Source organism: Delphinus delphis, chromosome 7, assembly GCF_949987515.2.
Source record: "Delphinus delphis chromosome 7, mDelDel1.2, whole genome shotgun sequence".
Lineage (NCBI taxonomy): Eukaryota > Metazoa > Chordata > Mammalia > Artiodactyla > Delphinidae > Delphinus > Delphinus delphis.
In genome coordinates, this window is record NC_082689.1 from 56677495 (window position 1) to 56705040 (window position 27546).

Here is a 27546-nt window from a genome sequence, read left to right on the forward strand (position 1 = left end):
AAAAACAAGACCTCTATCAAAGTGATCCATAGTCAGTAAGTCTTAAATAAGAGTAAATATCTCAACTTGGAATAAACAACCATTGTCTGCCAAAGTTTCTCATATTAAGATAATACAGCCAGCCAGTTGTAATGATTAAGATTAAAATATCAGAGCCCATGTTGTTGTAATATCTTTATATCCAAAAAGCTCGAAGAAAAAAGTCTAGATTTTATATACTGAGTACAGAAGGTACTTGTTCTATGAAATGAACGTTATGGCATTATTATTTTTTTTTTTCTTTTGCGGTACGCGGGCCTCTCACTGTCGTGACCTCTCCCATTGAGGAGCACAGGCTCCAGACGCGCAGGCTCAGCGGCCATGGCTCACGGGCCCAGCCACTCCGCGGCATGTGGGATCTTCCCGGACCGGGACACGAACCCGCGTCCCCTGAACCGGCAGGTGGACTCTCAACCACTGTGCCACCAGGGAAGCCCTATGGCATTATTAAAAGAGCATCATTCAGTATAAAACAAGCATACAAAAATACATACCAAAAAAAACTGTCATAAAAATTGTACAAAAGCACAGATAACTTGGAAATTTTTATTTTAATAATAAAACAAATTACAAAATTAGTTCAGGAAAATAATAAATAGCACCATAGTCAAAAGGGAGCACCCAAAGTTTATGTGGGACTTGGGCTAAGGAGAACCTAATACATCCCTTATAAGGTATAAATCTATAATCTTAAAAAAAAAAATGTAGTTTTCTTTAAAAGCCAAACAGATGCCAGACGCCTAGGTTTGAATTCCAACTCTACCACTTACTAACTCTATGACCTTGGGCAAGGTATTACCCATTTTGTGTCTCCATTTCCTCTTCTGTGAACTGGGAATAATAACCTTCATAGTTTTTGTAAGGATTAAATGAGTTAAAATGTCTGGTACATAAAAAGGAATATAGAAGTACTACTATTCTAGACATTTTCAAGAAATTATTTGTACATCTGACTCTTTTATAGCATCTCTGGCTTTACATAAAATACTAGAAAAACTGAAAGAAATACAGCATATAATCTTTTATGCTTACGTATAAATTGATACTTCTGTGAAATCTATCCTCCCTTCTCCACAAAAGGAATAAAACAGCATTATTAAAATATTATTTTCTCCAAAAAGAAGTTTCAAAAAAATAAGGTCCTTGAAACTTATCCCTTTATCAAATGTAAATAATAGCTGCTCTGATAAAATGTTTTTAAGTTCAATAAAGTTTAGATAAGAAAAATGCTCTTAAATGGTAATCTGTTCCAGGATTTAATCACTTTGTAATCATGCGCATTTTCTAAGTGCTCACCGTTAAGAACATTCTTCCCGTGACCAGGTTTACCATGCATTACATCTACAAAGTAATCTTGGAAGTATGGAATACAAATTATTGCCTTAGAAAAGACACTGTTTATTCCATGTATAAAGCTCAGAGAGTAGCTTTCAGAAAGATGGAAAGAAAGTAAATACACCGGCCACACAGTTGTTTGAGCTTTATTTTTATATGCATACATGTGTCAAAGAAACCAAAAATTTCAAGATATAGAGTACAACATATCAAATGAAATCATTCAAAATTATTTTAATGTATACACAAATAGCAGTATAAGGTACACGTATACGATACATTACGTAATTTGTTTTGAGGTTGTGAAAAGCAGTATTTTTGGTTGTAAAATTCTGATACTATTATCTATTACATCATTCAAGTAACATATATTTCAAAAGTCAAACTTTTTAAAAATAATAACTAAATTAACACATAACTCTAAGACAATCTGATGGATGAGCTGACTTTACCAAAATAGTGTTGTTCGATTCTTCTACAGAAAGCAAGGAGGTTGCTATAGTTTTTCACCTTCTCAGAAAGTTCATCATTGGTCAACTGTGTGGTAAGAATGGTGTACAGATGGCCAAATACCAGTGCATCTAGTTCAGTAGGCCTAAGACAAAAGCAGAAATGAGAGTAACATGAACAGTGTTTAACTTGTATGGTAGACTATATACTATTTTTTTAAACACTTTATTCATCTATTTAGAAGAAAAAAAGTCATGTAAGCAATAAATCCTACCCCAACTTGATAGAATTTATTCTATTTTATTGGAGTTTCTGTTATAAGATATGAAAGAAAAAAGATCTTTTAAACTACGATTTGCTAGTTGTGTGACTTGCTTTTTTAAATAGCATCATTTAAATGTGTTAAAATAATATTGGTGTAAAAGAAAAAAGAATGTCACACAAATGGAATTATATAGTGTGTAACCTTAAAATAATAATAATATTGGTGTAAATGATCATATTCATTTTATTCATTAATTTATTCACTAAATATATACAACAGGTCTCCAGTGTGCCAGGAACTATGCCAGATGCTAAAGATATAAAAGCAAGAAAGATATTCTAAGACATGGACACAAAACATAAATTACCACAACACAATTTAGTAAGTGCTTTTGTAGATGCATAACCAAAATGCTGTCAAAGCAGAGAATTTCACTGTGGTGCTAGGAAAACAGAATGATACCTGATTACCTGATCATCATATTACAACATGATTTAATTTTAATTTTACCATTTTAAAAGTAAACTTAGATTTCTGAAGGAGATGTAAGAATGGCTTCAACAAAATTTTTTCTATGTTTTCTTTCCCTTTAATTATATATTACTAACAAAAAGATGAAATTTATCTACCTTGCTACTAACGGTCTATAAATGGGACATCACCAATCTATATTACATTAAAATATTTACAGTAGACCCTTGAACAACACTGGTTTGAGGGCTTCCCTGGTGGCGCAGCGGTTAAGAATCCACCTGCCAATGCAGGGGACAAGGGTTCGAGCCCTTGTCTGGGAGGATCTCACATGCCGCGGAGCAACTAAGCCCGTGTGCCACAACTAAGCCCATGCACCACACCTCTCTGAGCCTGTGCTCTAGAGCCCTGAGCCACAACTACTGAGCCCGTGCTCCGCAGCAAGAGAAGCCACTGCAATGAGAAGCCCACGCACTGCAACAAAGAGTAGCCCCCACTCGCTGCAACTAGAGAAAGCCCGTGCGTAGCGACAAAGACCCAACGCAGCCAATAATTAATTAATTAATTAATTTTTAAAAAATACTGGTTTGAACTGTGAAGGTCCACTTACACGCAGGTTTTTTTTCAATAAATACGTACTACAATACTACACAATCCAGGGTTGACTGAATCTGCAGATGTAGAACCACAGATGCAGAGGTCTGACTGTAAAGTTATACATGGATTTTCAGCTGCAGCAAAGGGTCAGCACCCTGAGCCCCCTCATTGTACTGTACTAGTACAATATTACAAAAGGAGAAAATACCATCATTATTATGAACTAATTATTGCTGTCAGCCCTACAGTGAAAAAGTTACTGAGAAAACATATTAGTCGACCTAAACTGTAAAAATATGTTGCAGTAATCTGGTTTGGCAAAACAGATTTGGGGGTCCGTCAAATCCTAATTCTGTCACTTACTAGCTATGTGGCCTTGATCGCCACTGATGACTGACTTCTTTTAATAGTTGCATGGCTTTGTATCTCTTCATGCCACTAATTCCTAAAATATTTATCTCCAATCTGAATCTCTCCCCTGAAGTCCAGAATCATACTTTCAAAGGCCTATATAACAATTCCACTTGAATGCTGAATAAGCATCCCAAACCTGCTTGTCCCCTCATCTTCCCAAAATAAAAGTCACCACTACCCACCACCTGTTCAAGCTAAAAATCTGAGTTACTCTTCAGTCCTCTCTTTCTCTTACCCTCCCATATCCATTAGCAAGCCTGGTGAGACACAACCACCAAAATATGTCCTGAATGCCACCACTTATCTATATCTCCTCCAAGCATAAAACATTGGAATGAATTTCCACTCCACTTACACTAACATGCCAAACTCCTTATCCAAAACATACAAATCTTAGAAGATCTGGCTCCTGTTTACCTCTTCAGCCTCATCTCCTACCATTCTCTACACACAACCATAAATGGTTTTGCTTCTTCCATTTGAACATAAACTCTAGCCAATCTTAGGGCCTTGACCCAACTATTCCTGCTGCCTGGAACACCCTGCCCTTGACTTCATACTGCTGGCTCCTCCTTGTTTTTCAGAATACAACTTAAATATCACATCTTAGTTTGAGTGGTCAGCGTCCCCTGACCACTCAAACTAAAGTGGACATATAGCCGCTTATTGTGATGTGATTCTATTTTAATTCTCTATATGGCACTTAAAACTATCTAATATTTGTTTTTAATTAACTGTCTATCTCTTTCTACCAGGACATAGTCTACTTGTTTCCTGCTGTGTCCCCAACACCTGCAACAATGCCTGGCCCAAAGTAGGTTCTCAATAAATTTGTTTAATGAATCGATAAAAAGGTGAAGTACTTCTCATACCATACTATAACTGTTTACTTAATGTTTCCCCCATTATACTCTAAGTTCTCTAAAGATAACACTGCATATATCTTTATAACCCCAGTTCTTAGCAAAGTATCTAAGGAACTGAATGGTTATTTGCTGAATGAATACACGAAAGAGAAAGAAAGCATCCTGCCTAAGTTGTATAGGATATTTAATTTTTCAATAGTAGTTATTCACATTCTTCCAAAGCCTTCCCTCTTTTGACACATTCATGAAGTATTAATCAAAGTCAAATGTGCAATTTATGGCCATGTTTAAGAGGGTAGTCAATAGGATAGTTTTAAAAACTCACAAGTGTCCTGGGACTTAATAGCACCATGATCCTAGCATTACAGATGAAGAATCAATAACAAATGGATACCTGAGAAAAACCAAGGATGTAGAAGGTGGATAAATATTGAGCTGAGGCACTTTGTGAGAAGTAATATAAACACCAACTCTTCCAGATCCCTAAACATATTTCTTAAAACGTGTATCTTACCAATTTAGGATTTATTTTCCTAATCCTTATTTAGGATTAACTACCCTCTGCTTCTTGTACAAGAGCCTAAGAAAAGGTGAATATATTCTCTGATGCAACTTCCAGTAGGGTAGATGGGCATCTTTTATCAATAAGGGAAGGCTCTGAATGAGCTCAGGAATGAAGGTATGTTCAAACCAGAGTAGTCTAGAAGTACCCCTGAAGTGGTCAAAATATTATTTGCTTCAAATATACATCCACATAACTCAAAAGGTGCTGAATTATGTAGGGTAATGAGCATACAAAAACTGATCTGATGTTACCTAAAGATAGCAACTTCGTGACAAATTACTTTTAGAACATCTAACAGGAAGCAGAATACACTATACTAAATCAAACAAAACACACACATAACTTAATGCATATTTTTTGTAATCCTTACAAATTTCAGCAACTACTTATATTAGTTGACTCTGACATATATGTTATCAATTCCCACAATTCTTTCTTTTTAAAAAGTACACTGTGGGCTTCCCTGGTGGCGCAGTGGTTAAGAATCCGCCTGCCAATGCAGGGGACACGGGTTCGAGCCCTGGTCCGGGAGGATCCCACATGCCGCGGAGCAACTAAGCCCATGAGCCAGAACTACTGAGCCTGCGCTCTAGAGCCCATGAGGCACAACTACTGAGCCCGCGTGCCACAACTACTGAAGCCCACGCGCCTAGAGCCCGTGCTCCACAACGAGAAACCACTGCAATGAGAAGCCCACGCACCGCAACAAAGAGTAGCCCCCTGATCGCCCCAACTAGAGAAAGCCTGTGCGCAGCAACAAAGACCCAACACAGCCAAAAATATATTTAAAAAAAAAAAAAAAGTACACTGTGGTAATGGGGACACAACTGTATACCACTGCTAAAACTCACAGAACTATACACATAAAAGCGTCAATTTTACTTTTTGTAAATTATGCCACGATAAACCTGACTTTTAAAAAAAGCAATAAGCTCAGAAAAATATTTGCAACTCCTATGAGAGACGAGGACAAAGAATTACACTTTAGCCAATACTTCCACTGAATTGTTTAATCAAGCCAAGATTTCATGTACCTCCAGTTTTAATTACCTTTTCTATACAATATGGAGAGAAAACATAACATTTCCACCCTTCTGCTTACTAAGTAGTTTGTAGATTGTAATTTGGATATAGATAGCAACTCTCCTCCTAAGACCTTCAACAACTTTCACATTGTTGCCTTCTCATCTTGCATTATCATTCTTTCCACATTTCTGTTGGTTACCTACTATTCTTTTTTTTCCAGTTTTATTGGCAAATAATTAACATACATCACTGTATAAGTTTAAGGTGTACAACATGATGGTTTGATTTACATAAATATATTGTAAAATCGTTGCCACAACAGGTTCAGCTAACATCCACCGATTATCTACTATTCTTTCATTTGAATATCAAAATAAAAACAGTACCATAAAATGCGAATGTTTTCCTAACCTTTCCCACTAAAAATTTTTTTGTACTTATCTTTTTCTTCAATTATTGTGGTTCCATATTTCTCTCTTTCTGATACGTTTCACAGTCTAGTTTCAAAAACATTAATTTTGTCTGAATGTTCCCCAATTTTTCTTTCCCATTATACTATTAACTTGTCATTTCTTCATACTAACAGAAATAATCTACATATCCTTTCTTTATGTATCAATCACTGATCTTTAGGACTATCATTCAAATTTGTAAATCAAGCCCCTTGCCATCAACTTTGCTATATTTTGCTTTTGGATATTTTTAAGCAATTTCCCCTTAATTTTCTTAACTAGTGATTTCTCAATTGAATAAACTTCAATGAAATCCCATTACCCCCTGAAATTTTTCTTAAGGTTCCCAAGTATAATTTTTGCATCATTTCTTCAAAATACTTTCCTATCAGTATATGGAGGTATATTTTCAAATTTTACCATTTACTTAATGGTTAATAGCAGTATTTTTTCTTTTTCAAACCTTTTTCAAATAGGTATATTTCCTATCAGTATATGAAGGTATATTTTCAAATTTTACCATTTACTTAATGGTTAATAGCAGTATTTTTTCTTTTTCAAACCTAACTCCTTTTCCAATTTCTCATTCAATTTAATCTAGTCTTAACCAACATTTACTGAGCTTCCTCTAATAGGTTTTGTTTGGAAAACACAAACCCTCAAGGAGCTTATAAATGCTTTGGAGTAGTATTAACTCTTTCTATTCTGATTACATTTAGAAAAATTATTTTTTTCTTCTTCTTCCCCTTTATTAAAAAGGTAACATGAAAATATCACTTCAAGAACAGTTCTGGTTTTTTATTCCAAATCCACTCACCAGGTGAAAGGGAATAAATTACCCAGTCTTTGTGCAGGTGTGTTAACAGATATCACATCAGCAAGATCACAGATACAACAGATAACACAGATTTTGTTTGAGCTGCATTTTAGAAATATGATTTAAATATTTAAAAGCTACCAACTATATATTATGAAAGATAAAAAGGACAATTGTTAGTATCTACTTTGTATTATTTCTAATTTTTTTCAAATTCGCTTTCCTTTTTCCTTTCCACCATTTAGCTTCTTCGTCCTCTTTTCCCAATTACTATTTTTGCTGCAAGATCTCCCTCAACTATCTTTCCCTTTCTCACATCAAGTAAAGCTACTGAGTTTCTTTCATGAGGCCTCTCAACATGTCTAGTAGGTAAGCTAGAAAAAAAGCTGATTCTAATTTTAGAGGGTAAGGAGAGGATACACAGGGAAATAAATTTTAATATTAAACAATTAAAACTAAAAATTAAAACTAAAAATTAAAACTATTCTATACTTCAATCATAAAAATGTTTATCTAAGTCTCATATAAGGTAAAATTATTTCAAAAACCTACATCTTAATACCAGTTAAACAGTTTCTCAATTGTTTTTGTACCTATTCTAAATTTTGAATTTTTCATTACAAGTTTAAAAATAATTATACCTGAGCTGATCTCCCTGGGCTATGCAGCTGCTTCCTACTAGCTATCTATTTTACATTTGGTAGTGTAAAATAGCTCGGTGCTTTGTGACCACCTAGAGGGGTGGGATAGGGAAGATGCGAGGGAGATGCAATAGCGAGGAGATATGGGGATATATGTATAGCTGATTCACTTTGTTATAAAGCAGAAACTAACACACCATTGTAAAACAATTATACTCCAATAAGGTTGTTAAAAATAATAATAATTATACCCTTATGAAGAAAAATATTTCTTGATATTTCCACTGAATCACATGCCAAATGATACCTGGTTACTAACTCTTTGACACTGAGTTTCAATGAGGAGAAAAATAAGTTAGATCTATTATCCTGGCTTCCCATGGAGACAGGGTGCATAACAAAACTAACTCCTAAAACAGAGTGATGCACTTCAAACAATAAAATGCACCCCTTCTGAGCTTTTCAGCTCCTAAGAATTCCTATATCAGAAAGAAAGGGGACTACATAATACTAACATTTTGATATCTTTCTTTTGTATTAGAGACGAAACAACTAGAATCAGCATAGCAAACATCACTAGAAATAAGAACATAGCTGTAGAAACTTTACCTACCAGGATTTCATGGTTTGAACTCTATGACCTTTCTGCTTCAAAGATCAACAGAGCCCAATTTTATTTTAATATCAGTTGTATAGCACATACATTAATATAACTTTAATATTTCCAAGCTATCACCATAGCCATTTTTGCTACAAATATTAACATCTCTACCAAAAGATGTTTGATATAGCTATAGATGAATGCCTATGAAGATGTAAATAATAACAAATAAACCTTTTTAAAAATTATCAATCTAGGGCTTCCCTGGTGGCGCAGTGGTTGAGAGTCCACCTGCCGATGCAGGGGACACGGGTTTGTGCCCCGGTCCGGGAAGATCCCACATGCCGCGGAGCGGCTGGGCCCGTGAGCCATGGCCGCTGAGTCCGCGCGTCCAGAGCCTGTGCTCCGCAACGGGAGAGGCCACAGCAGTGAGAGGCCCGTGTACCCCAAAAAATAAAAAATTAAAAAAATTAAAAAAAAATTATCAATCTAAAAGTCAAGAGATTTTTATTAAAAAGCCAAGAAAAGATTAGAATTCTAAGCAAACCAATGAGGTTAAAATGCTAATTTAAACCCATCTTAAACTGGATCACAGGATAGCTGATTCTGATATACTAAAATTGTAACTTTAAAAAAAAAAAGGAAAATTCATTCTTTGCCTATGTTAGATATTATTTTCCAAATTACAGAAAAATTCTGTCTTAATAAAACATGAATTACTCAATTTACATATATACACATACATATATTTAATCTATATCCTTCACAATTATTTCTATGCTTTACAAATATTTTCATTAAATTTTAAAAGAAAAGTTCATCATAATGCTTGTCCATCCAACAATATTGTTTACAGTTTAGTTTTATTCACTTTTCTAGTCCTCAGGGTATCATCCTTTACAGACAAGTATGGCTACACTTCACATTTTAATAGTAGTTTGCAAGCTCAGATTTTGTTAACATGTCATAGTTCCATACAAAACACCTTGAACTACCTCTAGTAGAACCTCTATCATATCATACAATAATGACTGGTTTACATTGTCTACCCTCAGGAGAAAATTCTTAATAGCTAGCACTGCATTTTAGAAATCTTGGTCTCCCAGAAGCTAGTGCTATGCCTGACACCCAAGAAATTAAATGGTTAATGAATGCAAAAATGAACTTTAATATAACTAAATCTTTTCGTAAATATTTCTTGATAAAACAATTCCTCTATGATAAAATGTTTGATACGACATGTATGATAAAATAATAATACAGAAAAGAAACTAACTAAAAAGAATAAATTCTTACTGCTTATTGAAGAAATACGGTTGTGTTCCCAGTCTTTGAGAAAGAGCTTGACAGCACTGGTCTACATCTTCTAAGACCTAACACAAGCAACAGACCCCAGAGAAAAATATTTAAATTAGCAAAGCAATAAAATGTGTCTAAAACTTAATATGTATCATAGTTTATAATAAAAATATAAATTTAGGTAACCATTTTTAGTATATTTAAATCAGACTATAGACCACATAGAGAACATACGTAATAATTTCTATACAAGAAACCGGAAGAAAATTTGAAAGCAAATTTCCTTTAAATACAAGTACATTTAAGTTACTTATAAGGATTATGATCAAGAAAGTTTTTATCTCAAAATTCTACTCCCTACAAAAATGTTTTCCTGAATCCATATAATCAAATGACTTCACATATATTAAAAAATCTGCTTCATAAAGATGACACTGCTGACCTACCATGAGTAAAAATCATTTGAATTGTTTTCCCACTAGTGGAAATAGATTTTATTTACTCCATTCCTCTTCATTTACCCAATCCCCCTTGTGGCCAACGGCACACATCAATGAGTTGGCTGACTAGGACTAGGGGTATCCTTGAAAATGAGACATTAATTAGCTTAATGATGCTCAAACTCATGACCTTGACAAGATATATATTTTTATAATTTTGCTACTTCAGTAAATTTAAGACCAAAGAAAAGCAGGTATATTAAGCACTGCATCTAACAGGGTTGGGTTTTTCTTTTTAAGCCCTGATGCTGCAGATCTATATTTATTGGCATAAAAAAATGTCCACAATGTATTGCTGAATGGATAAAAAAAATTAGGCTATAGAGTGGCAGTTATACTATGACCCCATTTAAAGAAAATGTTATTAAGAGACACCTAGAAGAATGTTCTCCATATAGTTAACAGTGGCAATTTCTAGATGGTAGGATTCCAGCCAACTTTTATTCCGTTTTTGAAGTTTTCGGTATTACATAATTTGTTTTACAATAAGCATGTGTGATTTTTATAAAACAAAAAAGTACTTCATGTCAGAGAAAATAAGAGCAAATGTTTTGTTAATTTTTTTTATTATGTTGAGAGTTTGTGGGTTTTTTTGGCTGCGCCGCGCAGCATGTGGGATCTTAGCTCCCCGACCTGGGATGGAACTGGCACCCCCTGCATTGGAAGCGCAGAGTCTTAACCACTAGACCGCCAGGAAGTCCCCTGGGATTTTTTTTAAAGGACCAACAATTAAAAATCTTTTTTCTTTATGTATTAAAGTTGAGGGTTTTACCAACTTCAATCTGAACTGACCTGGTCCAGAGTCTTGTTACCCCATCCAATAGCTTTCATCTTACGTTTGACTTCCCACTGTTTCTGATAGGCCAAAATATGATTCAGAGGCCAAGGGTAAGGAGATCCATACCTAGCATGAGTGATCTAAAGCAAAAAGATTATGTTAAAAATATGATTCTAAAGACATAGCCTGTTTTCACAAATAAAATTCTAAGGGAAATATATTTCCAGAGACCACAAACAGAGCAATCTGAAAAAATAAAACAAAACATAGCTTGCAATCTAAAAATTAAAATTTTAAACCATTCTCTTTAAAAATATATAAACTTTCACATACTCTGCAACCAGTTATATCAAACAATGACACACAGCTTCCTTAAAATGTATGTGCAAGCAAAATTAAAGTGAAAAACTATATCACTAATGGTATAAACCACAATGTTTCATTTATGAGCAGGGACCTATGATTCTGAGCAAAAGTGTTTTTTCATTAAATTTTAATTAAGATAAATGTTGCAGAACCACTCACCTCCCCTACAGTAGCTTCATCACACCACTGAAGATACAACTAGGAAAAAAAAAACAGTCACCAAAACTTTAAAGTATCAAAGAGAAAATGGATAAAGAAAGTTACTTCTTGCCAGGGTAATTTTTTATAAGCCAACGTCATAAAAGTCACATATGTGAGGGTTGTTTTTGTTTTTTCTTGGCTAATGTTGCTATACAGAATTATTAAACTTAATGGTGGTACCTATAAAAATATTTCTTATTCATAGAATACATCTCTAAATGCCATTAAAGTATTTTACAGATACCATTTAAGTGAATTTCACAAGACCAAAATAAAATAATGAGTGGGCAAGAGTCACTCCTGTTTACAAACAGAAAAACTAGAAATGATAATATCAGGCAACTTGTTCAATGATAATGATCAAATAATTTGGGTAACGACACTAGCCCAAGAAGTGGCTTGAATGTTTTCCTATTTTTCAGTAACTTTAACATAACCCATAAAAAAGATGATCTTTTATGAGAGAAAAAGCTTATTTTCAAGGCCTATTATCTTCTATTATACCTCTGCAGTCAACAGCATATTGTTGACTAATTCCATGTAGGCTTTCATTTCTGCTTTTTGGACTTCATCCAGCCCATCACTAAGAGAATGGCCCTAAAGGGAATTTAAAAAACTTTAAAAGAGCATCATATTAAATATACAAAAACTTTCAGTTATCTTACTACCAAGTAATACACCATCAATGTTTTACTGTAAATGTCCAATGGATTCATTTCCAAAATGCCCCCTAAAACATAATTATTTTATGTGAAAAAATAATACTTTGCTATCACTACAAAATATTAATATCACTACAAAATATTAATAAGAAGTATTTACTTGTCATTATAAAAATGTATCTTTCAAGAGACAAAATTAATTATTTCACAAAAGAAGAAAAGAGCGATGGTCAGTAAACCTTGTTTTTTTTCAGAGACTAACCTTTTTAGTAATAAAACAAATTCCAAAGATTGACATGTGTTACTTACAAAGTGGTCAAAGATTTTCTTAAATGTTATTAGTAAAGGATAGGGAAATAGACACTAATTTTTAAATTCTAATACAGTATAGTAATGAGTAGATGCATAAAATAGTATAAGCTTTAGTTGTAAGATTTTTAAAATGCATACCCTATAACACTGTATTATCACTCTTAGGAATTTATCCTAAGGAAATAACTTAACGAGTGTACAAAGGTGTACGTACAAGAATATTTGTATTAGCACTCAATAACAGCAGAAAATTGGCAACAATTTCAGTGTCCATCAATAAAGACTTAAATAAATCATAATACATCCATATGATAGAATATTATACAACAATTTAAAAGGATGACATATATCTATAGTCATTAAATGGAAGAATTTCAAAACACACTTATGATTTTAAAAGGCAGGTTGCGAAATAATACATAATAGTATGACCTGTATTTTTCTACATATGCAAAAAAAAATTCTGGAAGCATGTTCCCCAAAATGTTAATGGAGGTTGTTCTTTGATAACTATTAAAATCTAAACTGAATAATAATTCAAATGGGTAAATTAGCATTGATACATTCAACTTTTAAACATATTCTATAACTCCCTTCTCAAAGGTTAACTTGATATTTTACAACAATGAAGAGTTTTCATTTGTGACCAAAATTCTCTTAAGCGTGAGTTAGAAAATTATCTATCACTTTGTAAAGGTCAAATGGCCTCTTCTGCCACTGACTTACATTATGGGGGGAAAAAAACTTACTCTTTAGAAATATTTCTCTGGTAGTTTATATCAGCATTTTGTAAAACTAGGTTAAAATCAACGTAAATGTTACAACACCCTAAAGAATGATGAATGACTTATTTAAAAGTAACTGTGATCAAATGCATTTAATATCTTTTTTATTACCTTGGCTTTAACGAATTGGACTATTGGACCAAGTTCCGATACTACTTGATTTCCTACGTGAATAAAAGGTACTTTACCTGTTGAGGGGGAAAAAAAATGTGAAAACACTCTTCATAAATTAAAGTTTGTGCTAAAAAGGAAATCAACACAAAACTGGGATATGTTTTATTAATACACACAGTTTCCTAACACTGACTTTTGAAAATCATAGTTAAATGTGTATGTTAAATTCTAAAACTTTTTAAACATTACTAATTTTAAAACAAAAGAAAAAAAAAGGAGATTCATTTCTAGAGTTCTTATATGTAATAACAGATCAAAATATTCCCTTTTCAGAGCTAACACTAATAAATCACTATATAGCAGTAAATACTAATTATTCAAATTATATGAACCAAGCCTAGTCATTGGTTCATGACCACTGATAGATCCGAAAAAATTAAACTGGGCCTTCTCTTCAGAGTACAATGAATCAATCTATATTTAAGCTACATTTATGAAGCTTATTTTTTTTTTTTTTACATCTACTACTTTCAAATCTCAGGTACCCATTCAGATCAACTGTTTAAGCACATAATGGTACATTAATAAATGTTATCTGACTCAAAAATTTCAGGAATTAAGACAATAACAATCTTTGAAGGTATGCTAGCTTATGAATTATAATACAAAGTATGCTCCCAACACATGTGGGGAAAAAAGAATTAGTATGCTTACAAAAACTGGTTTCCCTAAATAAATGCCACATTAAAAAAGTAATATTTCATTTTTTTAAATACTAATAATAGATGAAATTATCAGAGATGACGATCTCCAAATAGCAATAAAGTCTACCTCAAATGCTAGAGGATGAAACTTTGTCAGACCTAGTTCAAATAGAGTTCACACTAACAGCTGGCTTCTTCGTGGTCCTTTTCAAGAGATTCACTCCTCTCTGGCTTAGACAGCCTGAGGGTAATGGATGAGGTGCACAGCACCAACAAAAGCTTCATCTGCGTCCACAGGACATTACAAAGGAAAGGCAGGCCTTTTGGAATACAACTCAACAGAGGTATTTAGAAGACATTTCCATTTACCAATATAAAAACACTGAATTCTGCATTCCTTTATTCTACCGCTTTATAAATCTTTCAAAAGAGAAAAAAATTTCTTATCTGCATTAAGAATTAGATCATACTCTTTTTAAACTTGGGATAATATCTTTGTAACTACTATACTGATAGAAATAGTGCAGGTCCTCTGAGATAATATGACCAGAGAATGAAAACGATTTGTGAATGAATGTCTAGACTGAAGAGTATTTTGTGGTGGTACATTTTGAGATCAAAGTATATTTCTCATTTTCATTATCCAGTTTGGAGTTCTTGGAAGACAGAGTTTATAATGGCATACCTTGTCTTATTGTACTTTGCTTTATTGTGCTTTGCAGATATTGCGTGTTTTTACAAACTGAAGGTATGTGGCAACCCCGAATTGCGTAAGTGTATTGGTGCCATTTTTCCAACAGCATTTGCTTACTTTATGTCTCTATATCACATTTTGGTAATTTTCACAATACTTCAAACATTTTCATGATTATTATATTTGTTATAAATATAAAACTTTAAAGGATGAGGAGTTGCTTCTTATGGATGAGCAAAGAAAGTGGTTTCTTGAAATAAAATCTACTCTTAGTGAAGATGCTGTGAAGACTGTTGAAATGACAACAAAGGATTTAGAATATTACATAAACTTAGTTTATAAAACAGCACCAGGGTTTGAGAGGATTGACTCCAATTCTGAAAGACGTTCTACTGTGGGTAAAACGCCATCAAACAGCATTCCATGCTACAGAGAAATCGTTTGTGAAAGGAAGAGTCAATCGAAAAGGCAAACTTCAATGCTGTCTTATTTTAAGAAATGGCCAGGGACTTCCCTGGTGGCACAGTGGTTGAGAATCCGCCTGCCAATGCACGGGACACGGGTTCGAGACCTGGTCCGGGAAGATCCCACGTACTGCGGAGCAGCTGAGCCCGTGCGCCACAGCTACTGAGCCTACACTCTACAGCCCGTGAGCCACAACTACTGATGCCATGTGCCACAACTACTGAAGCCCACGCACCTAGAGCCCGTGCTCCGCAACAAGGGAAGCCACTGCAATGAAAAGCCCCCACACCACAACGAAGAGTGGCCCCCACTGACCGCAACTGGAGGGGGCCCGCGCACACCAACGAAGACCCAACACAGCAATCAATCAATCAATCAATGAGTGAATGAATGAATGAATGAAAGAAACAATAAGAAATGGCCAGAGCCACCCCAACCTTCAGCAACCACCACCCTGATCAGCCAGCAGCCATCAATATGGAGGTAAGACCCTCCGCCAGCAAAAAGGTTTTGACTCACTGAAGGCTCAGATGATGGTTAGCATTTTTTAGCAATAAAATATTCCTAATGGAGATATGTATAGTGTTTTTTTAGCCACAATGTTATTTCACACTTAACAGACTACAGTACAGTGTAAACATAACTTTTATATGCATCGGGAAACCAAAAATATCCATGTGACTCACTTTATTGCGATATTCGCTTTACTGTGGTGGTCTGGAACCAAACCCCACAGTATCTCAAGGTATGCCTGTATTTTATTTCTTTTCTTAAAAATACTTCGAGCATTGTAGATTCTGAAGCAGGGAAGCAGTGTGGGGAGCCAATTGAATACTCATATATCTCTAAATACAAAGAAATAAATAAAAATCAAGGCAACAAGGAACTTACCTGGTTGGCGCAGTGGATAACAATCCACCTGCCAATGCAGGGGACACGGGTTTGAGCCCTGGTCCAGGAAGATCTCACATGCCATGGAGCAACTGAGCCCACATTCCACAACTACTGAGCTTGCGCTCTAGAGCCCGCGAACCACAAATACTGAGCCCACGTGCCACAACTACTGAAGCTCAGGCACCTAAAGCCCATGCTCCGCAACAAGAGAAGCCACCACAATGAGAAGCCCGCGCACCACAATGAAGAGTAGCCCCTGCTCGCCACAACTAGAGAAAGCCCGTTCACAGCAACGAAGACCCAACGCAGCCAAAAAATTAATTTTTTTAAAAAATCAAGGCAACAAATTAGAAGTAAATAATGTTTTCTGTCACTAGCCTGACTTAAGGTGGAGCCAGTGTTATATCCTTATTATTGGAGGTGATCAGGCAAATGCAGAGTGAGACAGTTATTCTCTGGTACCAATCAAAGGTCATAAAAAAAAACCCCAAAGGCCCTGCTTCTCATTTTAGGCAGAATAATCATTTTTGGAACTTTTATATTTAAAGAAAGCAAGATGTTGCCAAGCAAGTTTATTTATTCAGAGAATATTAGAAATAGAAAGGACCTTGGATGTCATCTAATGAAACCACCTCATATTACAGATGAAGCCACTGAGGCTCAAAGAAAAGAAGTGAATTTCCCAAGAAAACTGTTAACATGTGACAAAGTCACAGAAGGGTTAGACTAAAAATTTCCTAACTCTTAGCCAAGTGGTCTTCTGACTATTCCATGATGTTCTCTGCTTTAAAAATCTACCAACAACCAGATCAAACAAGCAAATAAAGTATAACACATTCCCATGGTCACCCAAATCATATGATGAAAGAAACACTAGAGATGATGAAATTTAAATACCTTAATAGAAAGTGTCATTTTCATCTACCTATAGGAGACTTCTCCTATGCATATATGTATATATGCATGTATTGTAGTCTCTATACTATTTATGTTTGTCTTTCCTAGAATCTATAAAGATGGATAACTACCTAGGTAATACTACATATAGTACAGTCATTTTAGGAAATAGGTGGATAAGCTATATGGCTTCTCCTTGATTTGTCAAAGATATTAACTTTAGTATTAGATTACTAACCTTTTTATATGTATATCTACACTCTTTGTATGACTACACAGAGGAAAAAGATGGACAGAACCCAATATAATTCATTTCACCAGAATTCAATACAGTTTATAAAACCTATGTATAAACTTAAAACAAAATGATTCAATTAATAGCCTTCAAGAATCTAAAAGATGTATATGTTTATAAGTCTAAAAATTCTTTTATTGAAACGTTTTTAAAATGTATATTCATAAACCTATAAATGTAGAGATATTCATATAGAATTTTCAGTGTGTATAGAGAGGGTGTCTTCACAACTGTTGACAATTATTACCACCCTTAAGAGTTTATGATGAAAAAAATGTCATTCCTAACAATCCAAGTCATTCCTAAATTATCACCACAATAAAGAGATCGATAAATGTCTCCCTAAAAAGCAACGTAATACACTTGTACCAATCAGTTATATTCAACGAATTTATTCATAAAGCAGTGGTTCTATGTGTTATTATTGCTCCAGCAAAACCATAATTATAATAACCCATACCAATTCTATTTATTTATCAGATTTGGTGGCACTATATTTTTATATTAAAAATTACCTGAATCATATTTATTTAAAACTGTACCTTAATCTACTAATACATGATACACAGAAAAGGCAATACTGATTATAAAAAATAACAGAAAGGCTAAAACCTTAGTAAGAAAAAGTAACTTAAAAACTTAAAATGAAACAAAAAGAATCAGAAACCAAAGACCAAAGACATTCAAAGACAGATCTATGACATGTTAATTTAATTATTCCACAATCTCTCTTCTTCCATTGGCATAATGGCAGAATACAATTTAGAGAAGTGTATTTAATAATAAATGGATTCATATATTAAAATTTGTTTTCTGAAGAAGGAACAGTCTTATGTAAATAAGACTGGGGGAAATCTGAGATTATGCATTTTCTTAACATTTACTATTTGAAACAATTCCCCTAACTTTCCAGTAATCATCTCTGACCACAGAGTTGAAATGAGTAGACATGTCACCCCAAGACTGTCAAGTTTGCAACTGTTACTTTATAGAATGGGAAAATTCTTCAAAGGGTAAACAAAAAATATAGGCATTTAAAAAATCTAGGTACAAACTGGACTATCACTGCAATTTTATCAATGCAGAATATTAACAGAGAAGAAAAACAAAACTAAAAAACACTTACCAGATGGAGACATATATTCTGCATTTGCCCTGCAAACCACTTTGACGGGCAGATTACACATCTGCAAAAAGGCCTGTCAACCAAGAGAAGTCTACAGTAAGTCTAGTGAAAGTATATGCATATTCGAACACAACTTTTTATTTATTTCTTTTCCAAACTTAATAGCTCAGGAAAAGAAAAAGAATGAATCAACTTAAAGTGAAAGATTTGTACTCTAAAACAAAAATAAAATGTCATTTCAATACTAAAAATCAATATGACTTAGACACCAGTAAATGTATAAAACTTAAAGCATTTATACACAAAAATGTAAATTATCCACTTATTTTACTGCATTAGTTTATGTAAGTCAGCAATACTGTGTATTTATTTAATTTTCTTTAACAGATGACTGAAGTCCAAACTTTATAAGCTATTACTAACTTCCACCACTCTTTACAGAATCCTTATCTTTCCCGTCTTAGGGGAAAACTCTCAAAATGTTAATTTTACTACTTCAAAGTTCTCTCCAATAATACTCAGCATCCTAATGTGTAGCTTTCATGCTTATTAACTCACTTTTTAAAGATATAGAATTGTTTATTTTTACTTTGTTTATAGCAACAAAAATTTTATAAGTGACTTAATTGTCTAACAATAGGGAACTGTTAAATTATTTATGGTAAATGCAAACCATATAATTTTATACAACAATTTTTTAAAATCATTAATTATATCTTCACACATGACTGCCTGAAATAAGAACTTTATTTCCAAAGCTTCCTTCCAACTGGGTGTGACCAATGTCTAAATTCTGGCCAACAGGACTCAAAGTTCTGGGCAACTGCTCGGGAAGTTTCTTTAAAAAGAAGAGATATGACCTCTCCTGTTTTTCCTTCTTGCTGACTAGAATGTGAAAAAGATGACTTACAGCCACCGTAGCCAAACTGAATCACAGTAAAAGCTGAGTGTTGAAGATGGTAGAGCAACAAGAAGAGGCAGGAAGTCTAAGTTTTTGATAATCATTCAGTCCCAAACCTGGATTACTTGTATTAAAAAAAGAAAGAAAGAAAAGAAAGAAACTTCTATCTTTTTAAGCCACTGCTATTTTGGGTTTTCCATGACTCACAGCCAAACCTAATCCTGACTAATTTACCAACAATTACTGTTTCTAAGTTGAAACAGCACCTCACCCAAACAAAAGTTGACTCCTCTATGTCTATGTAAGTATAACTAACAGTCCTCTAAATACTATAACCTATGCTCCCAATTTATAACAATAATAGTGAGCTTCTTGGTTGGCCCACAAGTATGGACTCCAGGTAGTGGTTCTCAAGCTTCAGTGTACCATCAAAGTCATGTGGAAGGCTTGTTAAAACACGGATTGCTAAGAAGGGAAGAATTAGAATAAGTATAAAGAGACCTTTCAAGAAGACTGAGAAGGAGGAAGGGAATTAAGAAGGGTCAGCTCCCTTCTATTATATATGTATCTGTACCCAATGATGGAAAAAGGTTGAGCTCATTAAAACATATATAGGAAATAGGCTGAAATGACAAGAACCAGGCAGAATAACTGACATACAAGATCCATGAGAAGATAAAAAGGAATGAAATAAGAGCACAGGTGGAAGCATCTGTTTTTTTCAGGAAACAGGACACTTTTTCCACTGTACTTGCAAGGGGTGGTCAGCATCAGTGATGATGACTGCAAGCTGATAAGTGAGAAGGACAAGAAAATGAGGGAGTGCTCATATTCTGTGAAATGGGAGAAAAAACCATCTGCCGAGAATGTAGGACCAAGAGGGGGTTTAGGCCTTCAGAAGAACAAAAAGAATTTGAAAGAACTGCTTAATGCGTCTTCGCAAAGGTCAGAATAATACTCAGTTGTTAGTTAACAATCACAGTACTATATAAAATAGTAAATATGGTATATTTTGCTAACCTCCATGTATATTGGTAACTGTACTAATCATTGTTCCAAAAAGCTGTGTTTCACTAAAAGAGATTAAGCAAAATTGAAACATTCTACAATTGAAGCCGTGTTTCCAGTCCTGTGAATTTTTTACTTCTTTACTAAAAAATAACTGGCTTAATTTTAACCAATTTAACAACATTCAACTTACCACAGACCTCAATTGATGGCACAATTCTACTTAGCCAAAGATTAATTTTATGGCATTTACTGCAATTATTCTTCATCCCTGATTCAAAAGAAATTTTCTGAATTAATCTGAATTAATCACAAAGAAGTCTGATGTCACAAACACAGTATTTTCATCCAAACATTAAAAATGCAAACCAAAACATTACCATTACTGTCTTCAAGAATATAAAAATTCCAAATCCAAAACAGACTTTGATTCAACAGTATTTCTCCTTTCTCTTGTAGCACAGGAGAAAAATCTCTGAGGCTCCAGAATAGGACTTTCACCTTTCACTTGCATTTTCAATCTCTTATCAGCACCTCAAATACTCTAATTAAAACAGGTGTGATACACCAACCTAAAACACATTTTATTTTCAATTCTGAATAGCAATCTGCATACTTTTATTCTTATGTAAATACAAAGAAAAATGTAGTTCTAATCATAATAAGGAAAGTTAGGAAAATTCAGCCAACTCCTATTCCTCTGTTGGATACATTATTCCAAACTAATTCAAGTGATTGACAACATAAAATAATTTAAATAAAAAATTTAGCACATCCTATGAGAACAATGATTTATAACTGTGCTGTCTAGTATGGTAGCCACTAGCCACCTGTGGCTATTTAACTTAAATTTAAATTGATTAAATTTGAATAAAATTTTTAATTCAGTTCCCCAGTCACACTAGCCATTTCACATGCTCAATAGCCATTTCACATGCTCAATAGCCATATGTGGCTAGTGGCTACCATATTTATTGGCCAGTACAAATAACAGAACATTTCCATCATCACAGAAAGTTCTACTGGACACTGTGGGTCTATTGCAATAGCAATGGTAATAGCAATAGCAATGGTAATCAGTGCATAAAAGATACCTTAGCAAAACAGGCTGACATCATCTGAAAGAGATTAGGCTAAATATTATAAAAACAACCTGCATAGTATTACAGTGATGACTGTGAGACATTAAACACCATAATATTTTCAATTTTCAGAAAGAACTAATATAGGGTTTACTCATTTGCTGAGCAACCCCAATTGACAAAATGGGTCAGGTAAGTTTATTAAAATGTGAAAACTAAGAACTTTAGAATGAATAAATTAAAGCACAGCCAATCAATATATTCTTTGAATATAAATTTACTGAGTACCTAAACATATGACATGGTAGGACTTTTTTAAACACACACACACACACATGCACACAGAACATAATACCCAGTACCTAAAGTCTAAGACCCTGAAATTTAATCAGCTTCATGCAGTTTCAACATATTGAGTGAATTAATTGAGTTCATAGCGTCAAAAAAATTCATTGAAGGGTATGTCTGTATATTTTTTTATTTCCACAAAAAAATTCAGAGGAAAAAAGTAATACTAGATCATCGAGAACCAGTTAAACATGAAGGATTGAACTTACACATTTATCTCTGCAACCTTTCAAAAAATCCAATGAAGGAACTGTGAAGAAGCAGAAAATGTGTAAACCCAGAAAAACACAAAGAATGGAAGAGGAGACCAAAGCAGACCAGAGATGTCAACCCATTTTTAAAGATAAAAAGCAGACTTAGCAGGGCAGAGCAAGCTGAAACCTAAGGGCATGCAGAGGAGAAAATCAATACATTTGCAACACAGAAACTGGGAAGATTCCGAAACTGGAGGCACCAAGTACCACAGAAGGCAGAGGTGAGGTAAAGGACTACAAATAGAATTGGATGAAAGTCTATAAAAGCATCAGACAACTAGCCCGCCCCCAATCTGGCAGGAGACAGGGGTTCATTCTCTGGAGAAACCCAACCAGAGAGGCTCCTGACGCAGGACCCAAGCACAGCAGAGGGCCCTGGGTAGAGGGTCACACTGGAAGGAAGGTTAAGGGAAAGTATGTACACTGTAGAGAGCCACAGCACCCTCTCCCTCTCAGCTCCCAAACACTGGCAGCCACAGTAAGTCCTCCAGAGTACCCCTCCATAGAAAACACCTACCAATACTGATGATTTTAGTGAGGGGTAGGGACAGTGGCCAAAAAATGGCCACCGTGCAATCAGTCTATAGTGAAGCCTGCATGTCAAAAAGTTCCTCAATGCCCCATCAGCTTTTTAGTGCCTCAATCTTAAATATAAATTGTTAGCAGAGATCAACAGATATTTGAGGAAAGCCTCAAACATACAGAGCCAAAACAAACTACAAAAAAAAGTAGTTGAGAGGAAACAGAAAATGCAGACAGCAACTTCAAAGAAAAATTATAATGGCTAATATTCATTGAGCACTTACTATGTGCCAGGTACTTGCATAAGAGCTTAACTCTATGAGGTAGGTACAAAAAAAAAATCCCTATTTTAAGATGAGAAAACAGAAGTACAGGGAGGTCAAGGAATCTTTTCAAGGCATATAGGAAGAAAGGAAAGGAGGGAGGGAAGAAAGGAGAGAAAAAGGGAAAGAAAGGAAAAAAAGAAAGAAAGAAAAAGGGAAAAAAGGAAAATGAAAAGAAGCAAAGCATACAAAGGACTGAGATGACACTGAATGTCTCAAAAGAAGCTCCAAAAGCTAAAGGATGACAAAAGGCTTTCAAAATTCTAACAAAAAATCTTGCCAACCTAAAATTCTACATGTGGCCAAGGAATCAATCAGGTGTGACGATAGAATTTTAAAAAAACATAACACAAGCAAGGTCTTTTTTAAAAGCCTAAAATAAAAATAATAAACCAAGAAAAAAAGAACATAGGATGCAGAAAATTAGGGAATCCAACACAAAAGGAAGGCAAGAAGAATTCCCTGAATGATGATGAACAGCAGTCTTAACAACGAGCTATGACGCCAACCAAGTAAGAAACTGTCCCAATTACAGTAGAAGGAACAGGGCTTTCAAAGGTAATAGTTCCAAGAAATAAATAAATAAATAAATAAATAAAGGACCTGACGCGTTTGACCATTGTGAGGGGGAGTTTTACAGTTCAAAGAGTTTAGGAGAGAAAACTACCCAAATGAATTAAATAAAGCAATTATTTACTCAATGGAAAAAAAATCATATAGAAAGAATATGTTCATTGTACACTAAGCCACTCAGTTGGGGTCAATATTTACATTCTAATTATAATATAAACACTGAATATTAATTTAACAAAAGTTAAAGAACTATTGGGAAAATGGAGAAGGAGAAGCGGAAGAGAGCTGCAAATGGTAAATTTCATAGTGGAATTCAATAGATATATTTAAATTAAAAAATGAAATGGCAACACAAGCATCTTACTTAGAAATATAGAGGTAAATACCAAGGGGAAAAAAATACAGCTGAAAGAACAGAAAGTGGTTGTTTCTGGGTATCAGGATTTGGGGTGAGGTAAGGGTGGGACAGTCGACTGTTTTCTGTGTGTGATAAGACTCCCATATATTGATGGTGGGAGTGGTAAACGAGCCAACCACTTTGAACTGTTTGGTAATATTGACTATTAAGCAGATGCCTACTCTGTCAGGCAACAATTCCCCTCCCAGAAATACACCAAAAAGAAACGAGGCATATAGCCACTAACATACAAGAATGCTCCTAGCAACTTCGTCCATATAATCAAATAAAGGAACTCAAATGTCCGTTAACATGAGCAGCAACTCTAAAATTCCTGATTCCAAGCTAAAAAGGATATATAATGTTACCAATTGCTATTATAAAAAAGCAAAAAATATAAAAAGATTACACATTTTTCTTAACTCTAAATTCTTTAGAAATAGCATACTTGGACAACTTTTAAATCAGAGAAATTCTAGAAACAATCCCAGAAGGTAACACCTATGATAATCCATGAAGATTCTAAATTCTATTTCTTCAGTAATTACTTCTGAATCATATCTTCTGGGAACTACAGCTCAAATATTTTGTAAAAACTAGTTTTGAGAAACAATATATTTCATTTACATATAATTGAAACTAAGGCCAGGAGTCTAAAGAAATAAGAACAATCTGTTACCAATCAATTTGACCCTTACAAATACTTTAAATCCTATATTCTAAAGTTATTTTAGATAACAGTGCCACTCCTTTTATTAGATCATAAAACTAGCATCTTAAATGTTGGGGGAAAACCTAACACATGTTGCAGATAAAGGAATGTCTTGTGATTGCTGGGGTCAGGTGGGGTGGGGGTGGCAGCAGTGGGAGGGATGAATGAACTGGGAGTGTGGGGTTAGCAGAAACAAACTACTATATATAGGATGGATAAACAACAAGGTCCTACTGTAGAGCACAGGGAACTACATTCAGTATCCTGTGATAGACCAGAATGGGAAAGAATATGAAAAAGAATGTATATATATGTATAACTGAATCACTTTCCTGTATAGTAGAAATTAACACAACATTGTCAATCAACTATACGTCAATAAAATAAATTTTTAAAAAAAGAATGTCAGAAATATAGACAGGGATCCTGTAACAGCAATCCTTCAGTAACACGGTGGCAAGGCTTCTGATTCCTCTTCCTTCTCATTTCAGAACACTCTGTCTTCTAAAACTAGCTTTTACTGCTGTAATTCCCAGTTATGTGCCTGGTACATAACAGATAATAATTATCAGCTCAATGAATAAATGAACAAACACACAAAAATCTGAACAATACGTAAACCACAAAATAAACAAAGAGTAGAGAATCCAAAACTCAGTACACCTAGTTCTAGTCATACATGAACTTTTCTAAATGAAACAATAGAAACTTCTGATAATAAAAACACAGGGGGAAAAAAAAGGCTGCTTTTGTCAGAATTCAAAACAAAATTTATACTCAACCACTGGTCGGGGTATAAATCAATGTAATCTTTTTAAAGGGCACATTGGTAACATCTACCAAAATTCTAAATACACATAGCCTTTGACCCAGTAATTGTATTGCTAGAAATATATCATATGGGCATATTTACATAAGATTATATAAGATATATATAAGGATATTCACACCTAAGCCCTATTTATAGTAGCAAAGTAATAATTATAACAATAGCCTAATATCCATCAATAAGAGACTGGTTCAATAAACTGTGGTGAATCTATTAATGGAATATTTGTAGCCTTCAAAAGAGAATGGGGTTGCCCCTCAACTGAACTTCTCACACTAAACTCCAAAGACATTTCTCATCTGGGCTACTGAATGACATAAGACAGTATACACCAAATGCAGAATTCTTTTTTGTATTATTTTTCTTCTAAAGGCCTGGAGCAAATCACTTAAACCATAGCTTAATAAGGCCTGCAAAAAGCTAATTTATTTGGTCCATTGCATAGCTTCCTGTGAACTAACTTGGTAGGAGGATATAATTTTGAATATCTAGAAGAATGAATGGAAAGCAATTATTCACTCACTCACTCAGTATTATTGAGCACGTGCTATAATATCAGAAACTGTTCTTGACACTGGGAATAGAGTGGTCCCAGACCTCATGGAGTTTACATTCTAATGGAGACAGATGATAAACAAATAAGCAAGAATAGATCCACTGTGATTCCTGCTACTTAGAAATACAAAGCAGTGTGAGGGTATTGCCACTATATGTAGGATGGTCAGATAAGGGTTCACCGGTAACATAACATTTGAGCATAAACCTGAAGAAAGTCAGGGAGCAAGCCATGTAGGTTTCTAGGAGAAGAGCAGTCCAAGTTCAAAGCAGTTCTGTGCTTCAACTGGAGTGTTTGAGGAACAGCAACGAGACCTGTGTGACAATGCAGACTAAGGAAGTGAGTGGTAAGAGACAAGCTCAGAGAGACAACCAGGAGATCATGTAGGACATATAGATAATTGTAAGGATTGTGGCTTTTAATCCGAGTGAGACGAACAATCATTACAGGGGCTTGAGCTGAGGATTGCTGGAATCTGACTGACATTTTAAAGGATTACAAACCACTATACAGAGATTAGATTGTAAAGAGTAGAAGGGTGGAAACACAAGAACTAGTTAAGAAAATTTTGCACTAATCCAGGCAAGAAATGATGGCAGCCCAGGCCAGGATAGGAGAGCTGGAGGTGGTAAGAAGTCAGATTCTGGCTATGTTTTCAAGGTAGGGCCAAAAAGATTTGCTGGTAACTGGATGTGGACATAGCAAAAAAAGAGAGGACTCCAAAGATGACTCAAAGTTTCTCACATAAACAATAAGAAAGACAGAATTGCCATTTACCAAAATAGGAAAAACTGTGGGATGAGCAGGTTTTGGTGCGAGGAGGAGGATTCAGGGGTCTTTAGATGGTCTTCTCTAATTACCGCTTCTCCATTAGACTTCTGACAGGCAATGAACAGCAGAAAACTCTGCTCTCTTTTCAAAGGTCTGGAGTTGCAAATGGCACAGTTATATGCTTTGAAACCAAATAAACAGATTCTAATGAAACATCAAGAAGCCCAATCTCAAAGGCCACCCCATCTCTTTTATGAACAAAGGTGACAGAAATACCCACAAATCAGTATCATCTTTGTCAACACTTTCCTGCAAGTATGGTAATATCAAGGTGTTAAGAAATGGGTAGAGCTACAGATATTATGCAGAATAAAAACACAATCAAGGACAGTTTTAATCTTTGATCTTTTCTGCATCTATAGCCCACCACGCTTAAAAACTGAAAAGTCAATTTAACACCTGGTTAAACAAGAAGCTTTAAGAAGCTAAGAAACCATCTGATAAGAACAGTATTATCTTCTGAAAATTTACTGAGAAGTAACACATGAAGGAGCCACTGTCAGCCGGAGTCCTTTAAAATCTCAGCAACTATGTCCCAGTTGTCAGAAAATTTAAAATAAGCATGCAAGTCTCACAATT

General features: G+C 34.6%; 1 protein-coding gene across 2 annotated transcripts in view; it reads right to left on the reverse strand.

Annotated features, from left to right (window-relative positions):
* Window positions 1-584: 584 nt before the first annotated feature.
* MTX2 (metaxin 2) overlaps window positions 585-27546 on the reverse strand; it is a 66915-nt gene continuing 39953 nt past the window's right edge. Inside the window, exons 4-10 of one of the 2 annotated variants that reach the window (XM_060016544.1) lie at window positions 18632-18704; window positions 13554-13630; window positions 12188-12280; window positions 11642-11680; window positions 11131-11256; window positions 9836-9912; window positions 585-1969 (exon numbers count right to left, since the gene is read on the reverse strand). In XM_060016544.1, the coding sequence (XP_059872527.1) occupies window positions 1795-1969; window positions 9836-9912; window positions 11131-11256; window positions 11642-11680; window positions 12188-12280; window positions 13554-13630; window positions 18632-18704 (660 nt within the window). In that variant the 3' untranslated portion in view covers window positions 585-1794. The remainder of the gene's footprint in view (window positions 1970-9835; window positions 9913-11130; window positions 11257-11641; window positions 11681-12187; window positions 12281-13553; window positions 13631-18631; window positions 18705-27546) is intronic. The other variant, XM_060016545.1, reaches the window with a different exon arrangement.